Below are 12,737 nucleotides of genomic sequence, written 5' to 3' on the forward strand. Positions count from 1 at the left end.
ATATATATATAGTTTCTTTATGTTTAGATCCTACTTGATTGAGAAATCATCCTTTGTATGAGTGTGTTAGTCCATAAAACCATATTATCCCCATTCTCCCATATAATCCTGTACCTATTGACCTGTGCAGAGCTGCTTTGCATACAAGGTGTTTTTCGTGCTATGCAAGTGTAACTGCTCAGAACAAATAGTCAGGTCTCAGGACTGCTCTCCAGTTAGAAACAGGTCAAGACCTCCTGTACCGCCCCTCTGTTCTTTATGTTCCAGCAGCAGGGAAACGGGTCATGGTGAGTTCCTGATGAACCAGCACCTGCTTAACATTATTATGGTAAATTCAGCATATGCTGTGCTATGAATGAACAAGGAGTGCCTTAGTAAATTTTTTTTTATTAAAAAACAATTATTCTGAGGTGTTTCTTACTGTGCTGATTTAAGTAAATCAGCAGAGTAAAGTCTTAGTTATGTTTACAGATTAACTGAATTGTTGCAATGTCCTGCTGTGGTGTTATAAATCGCACCACCAAAGCTTATTGTTAATCCCTGCTGTGTGAATATGTAAGACACATTTATCCTTGGTTCCTCCTCATTTTTCCATCGTGTTTCAGTTAGTTGCAAAGCTCACATTCACAACATGTCATGATTAAAAATTAGCAAATAACGTGTTGTGGGGATAAGGCCATGGGGACAATATCTAACAGCATTCAGCCCCAATGTTTAACAACACAAACAGCAGGCTTACTGCTTGCCTGCAGGACCCTCTTGGTCTGTTGTTGTAATGCACTCCAGATGCTCTACTCTCTGTCATTCAGCTTCTCTGGTCCTCTCCCACACAATTATCCATTCAGGAAGAGCTTTAACAGCAACATTTAAAATACTTGGGATAATCCAGTTAGGGATCCACTGTGGCTGTTTTGTGTTTTACGAAACAATTTGACAATGCTATAGTTTGACCCCTGTTAAAGCTTCCTGTCTCTGTGGTCAGTCCTTTAGGGCTCTACATTCTCCCAAAGCTGCAGTAACATGAGTAAGCTATCTGTTCCTCATGCCTTAAGCAAAGGACCTTGTCCCCTTATGTTCCTTTGTTCACTCATTTTCTACACAATGAAAACCTGTTTTGAATGCAAGCTGACACTTATTTTAATGATATAACTTTCTCTATGGTTTTTTTCTGTGATAAATACAGAACATCTGCATAGTTTTGGTTTGTTGTTCTGCTTACATCATTTGCAAGGTCTTTAAGATTTTGAAGACAGTGGGCCTCATGCAAGAACCGCTCGTACGAACAAATATGTTAATAAATTCGTTCTACGAGGGATTTAGGACTAATATCTAATCATCTTTCAGGTTATGAACACATTTTACAATTCCTTCAGACTTGACGTTGGAGTCTCGCACCATCAGTCACCTTTTATCCAAACCTAGTTTTTCACTAAATGACTACATTTGTTATTACTAGACACAAGTGTCCATTTAATTAGGTTACATTATTATATATTATTAATCTCTGCAATTATGAATTACATATTCATTCACTGTTGGCAGAAATATCAGTCACTACACTGGCTGTCATGTTGGTGTCCAGGGGAGACTGGTTTAATTTGTTGTTAATCGGTCAAAAGAAAGAACTCTATGTGAGATCAAACTACTATTGAAATAATGTCTGAAACAGAAAATTTATCAAAATATCTTCATCAGAATGACGTTCAGCAATGTTTTGCTATTTGAAACTCCTCACTCACTGGGCTCCATTACGTACAGGTGGACTGCATCAGGTTTACGAGTATCATGTCAAGGTCCTCAGTGCTCCTTCTTGGGCCACTTTTAATTAACATCAATATGCTTTCTAGTGCTATAGTATCTCTTAACATGCTGATGACACTAGTTTATATATCTGTGTTAATGCATGAAAGGCAACAAATAAAGTCACCCTGTTAGTGTGTCCATAATATTAATGAGTAGATGTCTGTAGATTTAGTTCATATTAGAGAGCTCACATTTAGGAGGAAATGATCTGAATCCTTATGAAAGGTACTGAAGGTGATCTCCAACTCAAATCTAGTCTGTTTTTGTTTGTGATAATGTGCTGAACTCACTGGTCAAAGAGCGGATACAGAATGAGCTGTAACAAAAATGCACCATTCAGCCTGTTTGAAGTCTGAGTCTACAAATGAAAGACGTTGTTCCCCCTTTTGAATAAAGCACAGATTACTCAACACTTCCTTTCAGAGAGGATGCCTCACACTTAAAAAGAAAATCATCATGTTTTTGTAAGCTGACTTAATAAAACAGAATATTGGGCTTATATATACTTTATTATATGTTGCCTACAAAAATAGAAAGTCAGTCTAAGCTAGTTTTAACTGAGTTTAGTGGTTTCATTTGAATAAATGACTTTTAATGACATAATAATAGCTCTGATCGCTTATTGCTTGCAGCTGCCAGAGGTTCAACTACAGAGTGTTCAGTTCATGGCTCCGTGGAAAGGGTCACGGAGGAAATGTTATAACCACACAAAGCAGCTCTCACAAAGTCCAAGATCAGTGGTCTGCTATCAGTGACATGACAAGATTTAAAGCCTCCTGCTCTGGCTGCTGACGACATTTTGGTTTATCATTTATTCAGTTGTGGCTGGTCAGGGGATCACACGTCCGCTCAATTTCTTATTATTTTTTTTCCATCAGTTAAACACAAATATCAGAAGTCAAAGTTAGTTCCTTTGCTTTTTGGCTTTACTCTGTATGTGTAATCTAGCATTTAGGATAAGAAGATTGAAAGTGAACAAAAATACATCAACTTTAGACATTAGTAAGTGATAGTATCTGGATGTTTTTTTTTAGATGAAGGGAGTACTAAGTGGCCAGCAAAACTAATCAAATATCTTTACCATCAGTTAATGTACCAAATATAAGTTTAATCAGGCTGTTATTGGGGGAAGAATAGACCCATATATTAGTACATGTTTTAAGATAAATGATTAAGGAACAAAAATGAATGTTAACATCAATTAGTTAGATTTTCTAAAAACTTAATCATGGAAGGCTGTTCAATTTTTTGAAACACATTCAGGAATCTTGATCTAAATAGATTTAAGTCTAACAAAGTCACAGTTTCCTTTTAGGAAAACTTTCCTTTTAGGGCAGGGTGTTGTTGCTGTTGTTGTTTCTTGAATTATCTTCATATAAATCTCAGTATCTCAACAAAAGGACACAGATCCCTCATGTATTTTACTTGTCTGTAAGATAAAACATGTCCTTTTTTTACATATCTTCAAGGAAAACAAGGAATCTTGTTGAGGGGTTTGCACGCCAAAGAATTTACATCTTAAAAGATTGTGCAAGTTTGTCCTAACTTTGTTGTCACAACTGTGACAGCCTGACTTGGTTTGTATATATTTTGTCTTTATTTCACTCCTAAAATTATATTTGTTTCTTTCAAAAAAAAAAGAGAAAACATCTGAAGTGAAAGATATAATCCTTGTGAAACTTTTTGGCTCTTCAGAAAACAACAAGCTTGGCGATATGGACACACTTCAGTAGTAAAATACGTATTTACGCCTAGTCTGGTTCTGTACCACGGATGCAAGATGTGCTATCTTTTCTGTTTCCTTTCTTCTAGTGAATACATTACGTTAAGCTTGGATGGTCTAACATACATATATATATATATATATATATATATATATATATATATATATATATATGCAGCACTTTTTCTGTTCAATATTCAATTGTCTCAGTGGTTTTTTGTTCTCGGCTTTTGTTTACAGTGCTGACAAAGATTACTTCCGACTTATTTATTTGTGGTAGAAGAAACCGAACAAGGTGCATGGTATAACGGTGCAGCCTTTCATTTATCCTGTGGTGTTACTGCAAAGCCCCCAGTGGATCTATGTACGTGGAGCATAGCCTCTTGTGGTTTTACAGACAGATTTAACTACAGTATGGCTCGCTGTTGCTGTGGCGATGGACTCCTATTAACATGTTGTCTTCCCAAAGGAGAGGAAGTCTCTCTACTTGCTGTAGAACTCTAAGGCTCGGTTAAATCAGGACACAAACACTGCAGGGTGAGTGAGCTCCTTAAGAGAGACACCTCACAACTCTACCTGGAATAAATCAGGGAAGTGCCATAACTTCAATTGTTGCCAGCAGCATCTGGGTTCCAGTCTTGTTAGAACAGAACTGATTTGACTCTGCACTAAAGTGCATTACTGTGTGTATTTGCGCATGCCATTATTTTACTAAGCTATGAGCTGAATGTTAATGGAATTAAATACGTACTATTTTTTCAAAACAAATAGTTTTAGGTTTATACTACTGTACGTATTATTTTGGGTCCTCTTTTTACCAAATTAAATGCTCGGTTCCTGAAAGCATTAGCTTAAAGCTCAACTGTTTACAATTTTCCTACTTGCCTGTAAAATCTCATTAGAGGCAAACAATCCTAAAGGATCTTCAGTTAAAAAAAGCTGTGTTTATGTTAGAATGCAATCAAGGCAAGTTGTTCAAGCTGGGCCACCTCTGACGATGTGCAAAACTCAGAAACACATGAGCCAACAATTCAGCAGCAGGAATCATGTACGGAGATGATAATTTAACCTTTATCTCTTTGTTGAATCAAAGCCACTTAGACACTGATAGTGTGTAATTCTGAGAGATACATGAGTCTTTCTGTCCTACAGAAAAGCACACTCATAAGAGTACCTTTTTTTGTGTGAAATTTTGATTTAGTGTGAATGTGTTGGTAAACCACCCACATATATTTTAAATATGCTTTTCCTTAACCAAGAGAGGCCATAGTGATGGGAATGGCGGTCACAAAACATCTCAAAGTATATGTTTCTATTAAAAGACAGAATTGAATTTGAGACGCTTTTGAAATGTATCCAAAATGAGTAATTAGTGTTTAAATGAAAATGATTTTGACTCGTCTGTTAAAGCTGTGAGCTTTTTAAGCTCTTCTGTCATCGAATGTCGAAGATAAAATAAAAGAAGCACTTTAAACATGTCTGTTTTTGCAGATTTAAGTGACTTTTTTCTAAGAGTGCACAGAAGTCACTTACTGTATTGTTGTAAAGTAATGATTGATATCCATTCTTAAACTTTGAATAATTCCTTGCATTTCAGTCTTCCTTTCATAATCAACACACGTAAATTGTATCAAATGGAATCAAATTATAGAGGAAAGCAAGTCTTTACTTTAAAATTACTCATTTTCTTTTGTTTAAAAAAATATAATTGATTGGCTTTTAACACTGGTAAGACTTAATTGTTGTGACCTTGTATATTTCGTATAAACATTTTTTTATATATATATAATTGTCCTATTTTACATCTTTATGCTGATTATTTTTCTTTCATTGTGTTTTATTATTTTGAACAATGTTCAACAATTTGTGTTCAGCCGTTTTAAAGCACTCATTAAATAACATTGATGATGATGTTGCTGATTAACAAAAGCAATTTTTTTACGTAACAACTATTGACTTTCCTGTGAAGATGGTGATTCAACTATTGTATCTATTGTATAATAGCTGAATTAAATACAGTAGCTGCAACTTACTATTACTACCCTTTTTTTTTGTCTAGATGCAAAGGAAAGGACAACAAAAAGCTTCTCAGCCAACGGGGTGTACAACTTCACCTCCTTCCTGCTCAGTAGTGAAGACAACATGCTCTATGTTGGGGCCCGGGAGATTCTCTTTGCTCTCAACCTCTCTGATATCAGTGCAACAAAGCTTAAAAGAAGCGTAAGAGACTGCATGCCACTATGTGTAAACTGTAATATCAATAGGTATATAGTTCTTGAATCTGTAATATGAAGCAGAGATTTGTTAATAAGGGTTAATCAATCACAAATGTGTAAACCAAATATGATATCCCTCAGTGTGTTAACACCACAGCATGAGCATGGAAGTATTCTTATCTTTCCTGCAGCTCACATGGAAAACTCCGGAGAGGAAGAGAGAGGAGTGCAGTTTCAAAGGCAAAGATCTTCAGGCAAGTCAACTGCTGGTTTGAAGTGCACGTAGCTGAACTCTCATGGCTCAAAAATTATTTACCGAAGTGCATGGCTGCTCTGACTATTGTTGAACGACATTTGGGAGTTGAGACCAGTATAGGACAGAACACAGACATTTCCTGTCATCCTGGAACTTTCCATCTCACAACAATGTTTTTTTTTTTTTTTTTTGCCTTTCCATTTGGAGCACACTGTTTCATTTCATCAAATTTTTCTTAAACATCTCTAGTTTACGTTCTGAACCTTTGACACTGGAACACTTGTGCAAGGTGGTTTATTTTACATGTTTTTGTTGTTTAGACAAGAAATAAAATATAGCCCCTTTATTCTGTGTTTTGCTTCGAAGTATCTGAAGAATGTATAATTACTTCTTGTGTTTTTCCTACACAGAAAGACTGCTTCAACTACATAAAGATTTTGCTGCAGAAGAACAGCACTCACCTGTACGTTTGTGGGACGTACGCCTTCAGCCCTATCTGTGCCTACATTGTAAGTTGTGGACGTCCAGACATCACATTTTTTCTGTAAACGTGCTTCTGCATTATTTTCTTTGGAATGTTGACATAAAAGACAACAGCAAAGTCCTCATAAAAGGTGATTACCCAGATGCAGGACCCTGTATAGAATTTCTTTCACTGATTTTAGAGGAGTAGAGAAGAGTATTTCAAATCTGATGCATCACACTTCCTTCCTTTCTACTCTCTCAGCAGTCTTTCAGCCTTGCAGACCAGTCAAATACAATATACGTACATTATTTTATTAGCTTGTATGCAGTGGAGATAAAATATTTAATGCACTCAATCAGATTACATAAGAATCGATCTGGTTTTATTCATTTTCTTCAGATCTTTTAGTGCCTTTCAGAACAAGCCAGAAAAAAACAAACACAACTGACCCGTATTTCAACTTTGACCAAAGCTGACCACCTTTTAAAGCAGAACCTGACAGTGAGGTTTCTGTCAGTTTACTTACAGCTCTCCCTCTGAAATCCCTTTATGACATGTGGTGTGTGTTTGTCCCTCAGAGGACAGCAGACTTCTCTTTTGTCAGAAGTGACGCTGGTGAGATTGTTACAGAAGATGGACGCAGCCGCTGCCCGTTCAACCCGGAGTACAAGTCCACTGCCATCATGGCTGGTAGGTCTATACAAATTGAATACTGCACATTTGATTCATTATCCAGCAGTAATCAAATGATAAGTTGTCCTTTAAATTATGACTGGTTGCTTGGTAAAACAAAACAAGTGTGCTGAAAATTGAGTTAAAAAAGTTATAGTATTTCTCGTACTCGTCAGCTCCCGCTTTGTTCAGACAAAAAAATTTACAAATAATTTAATTGTAGCAATATTTCACTTTAAGTCTTACACAACTTGCCTCAGAATATATTGTAAAGATTTGATATAATTCTATTTTATTTAGAGTTAATGATCTTTTATTACGACTGAAATGAGCTGTAATAAAAAAACAAAAAGCCAGAAGGAATTTGATACCTATTTTTCAAGCTTTTGATAATAATAATTTTAATAAGAAGGGAAAAGGGAGATTTTGCAGCTTTAACTTTAACCTATAATCCAAATTGGCTGTCATTCATTTGAAGTCTAATGACAGGTGCAGAGATATTCATGTTATTTTCCACATCTGGCAGTTTGCATTTCATTAAATACTTACACACATGAGGAACCATCTATTCATTCTCTATAGCCGTTTATCCTGGTGGGGTTATGGGGGGTATCTTTGACGTTAATTGGAAGAGAGACAGCCTACAGATTGGACAGGTTGCAAATTTATCACAGGGCGAGACAGTGACACACAACACACAACATTACTTGCATAAACTCATACCTAAGGGGAATTTAGCCAAACAACTGTGCTGCCCAGCAGCCTGTGTTTTTCATTTTTCTATCATGTTTTATGCATGTACAATTTAGATTATTAAAGGCCTACTTTGAGTGCTTAAATGCATATATAAAACATGACTGTTACCTTTGATTGATGAGCTACCATTTAGTGCATCAATTACTAAATTGTACTTATCTTAAAAATTGCTAAATTTGGGTGTGACGAAATCTAGAGATCTCAGTCATGGTTTTTGAGAATCAAATAAGACTTTAGAGTACCTAGCTTCAATTGATACAATATTCATATGTCAATTAGTTTTACTTATTAATGGCAATGGTTTATTGAATTTGTCTCAAAAAAATAACTCTGTGAAGCTGAAGAACCATCCTAGCTTTCATATGATGTTCATTCTTGTATGTGTCTGGTTCTCAAAGTAAACCTTTACTTTTTAGTCTAATCTGAAAAATGCTACACAGAAAGTTCTTTAGGTTAACATTTAAACCACTTAATAGAACTTTAAACAACACAATGACATTTTTTTAATCATTTTTGTATGGTAATGAAATAACATTGTAGTTTATAGTATTAACTCCTAGTATAGTGAATAGTATATCCTCATATTTTCCCAACCAAAATGTGAATTCCATGCATTAAAAAAATCCTTTGCTAAAATTTGCTAAATTATTGTATATACCGACCCCTATTTAAAAACACAACCCTTTCGAAAGGTATTTCTTGTGTGACTTGTCTGATTTAAAAGAATAAATAAATGTAACAAATTGTCAACTTTCTTTTCCTGTAAATTCTGAAAGACATTAAATGTCTTAGAATTTGTGTCAAGCAGGTTTAAACTTGGATCTTCAACCTATTGGATTAAAAACAATACAGGATTTGTTATAGATGTTTTTTCTAAGGAAAAACAATAATAGTAACAGATTCTCTGAAATTCAGCATAGAAAGGGTTAATAGGCTTTGTGAAAAATAGAAGCATAACAAACTTAGACATAAAACTTGCGTTCAGATCTTGTTGGCCTACTATGTGACGCAGAAGCCTTTCTAATTCTTTTTTGAGGAAACATTGTGATCATTCTTGTCTTTTTGCCTGCGTTGCAGATGGGGAACTGTATGCCGGCACAGTTAGTAATTTCCAAGGAAATGAACCCATCATCTACAAGAGCCTGAGCCAAGGCACTGCTCTGAAAACGGAAAACTCTCTCAACTGGCTTCAAGGTACAGTGGTGTGGATGCAAAGCAATGGTTTTTATTATCACTACCTGCAAGAAGGTTTCTATTGCAGGATGGATAAATACTCAGCCTTAAAAGCAGAGAAATGCTGCATAGCAGCCTAGAAAGTGAAACCATCTCTAGTCCCTGCTGGTTGTGGGTTTCACTCAGCAGTGTTCCCAGATCCCAGTGTGATGGTACTGTTACTTTCCTTTCAGACCCAGCCTTTGTTGGCTCGGCTTACATTCAGGAGAGCCTACCCAAGGGCAACCTTGTGGGCGATGACGATAAGATTTACTTCTTCTTCAGTGAAGCAGGAAAGGAGTTTGATTTCTTTGACAACACTGTCGTTTCACGCATCGCCCGTGTGTGTAAGGTGAGTGATGCTTCTGGATATTTCCTTTTTTTTTTTTTTTAGTGGCAATAACAATAATTGTCACGATGCCCAAAACGAGCCCAACAGATTTTGCTCTCACAAGTGGAGCAGTACGGCTTTCGCCCTAGTGTTCCGCTTGATTTATGCATATAAATACCTTTAGTGTAATTCATGCAGGGAGTATTACAGATGATATGGACACTGCAATGTAGGTCGAACATTAAAGGAAAAACAGGAAAAAGGAGAAAGGATTAAAGAAAGAGGAGATAAAAGGGAGACAATGATAAAACGTCTTCAGTCTGCGTCACCAACTGCAAAGAGATGTGAAAAACAAGAATAGCACAACCAACGGATATAGTGTAAGAGATACACTAAAGTAGCACCTTGATATTATCGCTGAGGTATAAGTGGTATTATTTAATCTGACATATATACTGTGGTAGCTGAAGATAAGAATATGAGCTTTCTGTATGGAAGTGAATCTCTAAGTACCTGAAGCCAAGCACATGTAGTTGTTTGTGAGAGTGTACTTGTGCATGAAAAGTTTATCCAAAGGAAAAATGCTCAATAGTGGTTGTGAAGAGCCAAGGAACTCTCCCCCCCAAAGCGCCGAAGCAAGCACTGGAGCACCCAAAACGCAGATGTCCAAGGAGACCCTCAGAGCAAAGGCGTCCAAGAGGGGCTAACCTAGGAAATCCGTCCCCCCACCAAGGAAAAGAGGAGAGACGACTCATAGGAAATCCCCCAGCAGCTGTGATGCCAAAGCACCAAGGAGCAACGGTGATGAGCCTGCGGGCTCCGCCAACAGCAAGCCACCCCAAAGTGGAACTGGCCATGAGCCCCGGCGACCCGAGGCCCCAGGGGCACCCTGCCCCCTGGTGGGAGCCCCGACGTACCAGGCCCCGCGAAGCAGCTGCTAGGAATATGCTTCTGGATATTTCCAAATGAGGATGATTTTATATCCTTAAGCAACATCTAGACCTGCAGCCATTTAAGGATTATGTATAACCAGTTGGAGACAAGGCCAAGGTCTCTTTTAAAGGTACACTATGCAACCGGTGTTGATTTTCCAGTGAGGCTCCCTCCAGAGGGCGAAAGTAAAAGTGCCCTGTCGTAAATATGCACAGCTGTTCTCCTGGTTTCTCCGTCAAGCCAGGCGCGGTTGTTTTGAGCTTAGCAGCGAATGACTAACGCTGCGTTCACACTGGACGTAGCTGGCGCGACAGAAGCAGTGAGTTTACATGCAAAGTCAATGGTTGAAGCGCGTCAAGGCGCAGCAAAAGGTCCCGCGGCGCGTTTTGAGCACCAGGCGCAGCACGTCTGAGCAGCTGAAGCAGCGCGTCGGGTGCGTTTAACGCAGGGAGAGAGACACAGCGCTGATGATCACTCCTCTTAAACAGTTTATTGACGCCTAAATTAACTTAAAATGCAGAAATCTGCCGGCAGAATATGCAGTTTGGATTATTTAGATGAAAAACACCTACCAGCTGCCGCGGTGAACCGCTGCTGATGAAGGGATCCATACTGTCGGCGCTCCGCTGGTATGTGGGGGTCTGAGCGGCTCCGACAGAAAAAATATTGAAGGCAGGATAATAATCTGAATGAACTGACTGCACTGATTACGTTTTCAGGTGTATTTTCTCACTTAAACACATATTAAAACTACTTTATTCCCACTGATCACAGCAAATATAGCTGCAAGGCAGAGAAAGGATAGTGAAGCTCCGCCCAACGCGCCTCAGACACACTTTTGCAGCCAGAGCAGCAAAGCTGCTTCAGCCGTGCGTCAGAACTAACTGGTACAAGCAGCAAAGAGGAAGCAGCAGACGCGATTTTGCTGCTTTTGCTGCGTGAACGTAGCATAACTGCACAAAGATTGCCACTGTGCTAGCAACGAGAATGCTTTTAACTGGGGGCGTGTAGCAGTTCTCGCCGTAAAGCAAGACTGACTCTCACGAGACTTCTGAGCCTGTGGGTGCGGGTCGGTGCTCCTGCAGTTGCAAGTGCAGTATTTCCCCCACAGACCACCAGGGCGGCCGAGAATACCTTTGTTCAACCTGAAATGACTCATTTAGTCATCCATAACGTTATGGAACACATTAATTAACTGAAAAATGTTGCATAGTGTCCCTTTAAGTATTTGTGCTCAATATTCCCTTTCTGGATGCAGTTATTATCCTCATAAAGCTGCTTTTAGCATACATACATCTTGTATATCTCCCAGCCCTTCTGGGTGGTAATGTATGAAAACATTTCTCTCCCATCTGCCTCCTTTGTTTGAAATTTTTGTTTCCAAATCCGTTCTCTAAATTCCTAAGCAGCTAATGTTTGTCTTCAGATCAGACTCAATAAACATACACAGCCCCTTCAGAGACAGCATTTAGTTTAATCTCTTATGCAATGTTGACCTTAAATATATTTGATAAAGACCCCGCCCACCTACATGCTTATAAAATACTATTATTTCTATAGCAGATCAGTACTATGGAAGTTCACAGATTTTCTTCTATTATTTCGATTAGCCCTTCATTATGATTTTTTTTTACCCTGAGTTGTTGCTTAAGGTATCTGTCTATTGATGTTTTTTCTTTGTTCATTATCATAATTTGCAACTCAAAATTTAAGAGACAAATTTAGTAATCAATGATAAGGTGATTGATGTGGTTTATACCTGCAGTCAGTCGAATTATTCTCTTTATTAGACTTGGAAAACAAAGCAATTGCAGCCAGGAGACGGTGTTTTATCTACCATGACCAATTGTTTGGATTCCTTGTTTCTCACTTCGTTTAAAGAAAATAGAGGGGAAAAAAATTATATTACTGATTACCTCAAAATCAAGATGAAGTTTCAGAAATTGATCATCTGATGGGCTGATGAGGATTTCGTCTTTTCTGGAAGAGACTCAGAGAAGAACCAGTGAGTTCAGTTAAGTCAGAAGCAAGCCTGCTAAGCTCAACGACTGGATAAATGTTTCTTTGGTGCATTTAGTTTTGTAAGAATTTTTTCCTCCAAATACATTTGTTTTTCTCCACTTCCTCCCTCACCTGCTCAGTGACTTTCTTCTACAGCTTTTTTTGTTTTCCTCTATTTTGCCTCCTGAGATTCAAGAGGCGAAATAGAGTCCAAAAGGCAAAAGCAGCCCCTGTTGCCTTTTTAAGAGGAAGCTTCTTGCAAACATAACCGTGGCTTGAGTCAGTTACTTCCAAGAGAGGGAGGAGGGAGGTAGACTTTGTTTTTTACTTCTCTTTGTCCAAACCTTTCAGATACTGCCGTATTTGAA

General features: G+C 37.9%; 1 protein-coding gene across 2 annotated transcripts in view; it reads left to right on the top strand.

The window, feature by feature from the left end:
- Nucleotides 1–12,737, top strand: part of LOC107100592 (semaphorin-4B-like) — a 64,453-nt gene that overhangs the window by 41,514 nt on the left and 10,202 nt on the right. For both annotated transcript variants that reach the window (XM_015399136.1, XM_015399135.1), the window contains exons 3-8: nucleotides 5,586–5,746; nucleotides 5,934–5,996; nucleotides 6,409–6,507; nucleotides 7,043–7,154; nucleotides 8,970–9,086; nucleotides 9,299–9,456. In XM_015399136.1, coding sequence (XP_015254622.1) covers nucleotides 5,586–5,746; nucleotides 5,934–5,996; nucleotides 6,409–6,507; nucleotides 7,043–7,154; nucleotides 8,970–9,086; nucleotides 9,299–9,456 — 710 coding nt within the window. The remainder of the gene's footprint in view (nucleotides 1–5,585; nucleotides 5,747–5,933; nucleotides 5,997–6,408; nucleotides 6,508–7,042; nucleotides 7,155–8,969; nucleotides 9,087–9,298; nucleotides 9,457–12,737) is intronic.

Source organism: Cyprinodon variegatus, unplaced genomic scaffold (assembly GCF_000732505.1).
Source record: "Cyprinodon variegatus isolate N-32 unplaced genomic scaffold, C_variegatus-1.0 Scaffold990, whole genome shotgun sequence".
NCBI lineage: Eukaryota > Metazoa > Chordata > Actinopteri > Cyprinodontiformes > Cyprinodontidae > Cyprinodon > Cyprinodon variegatus.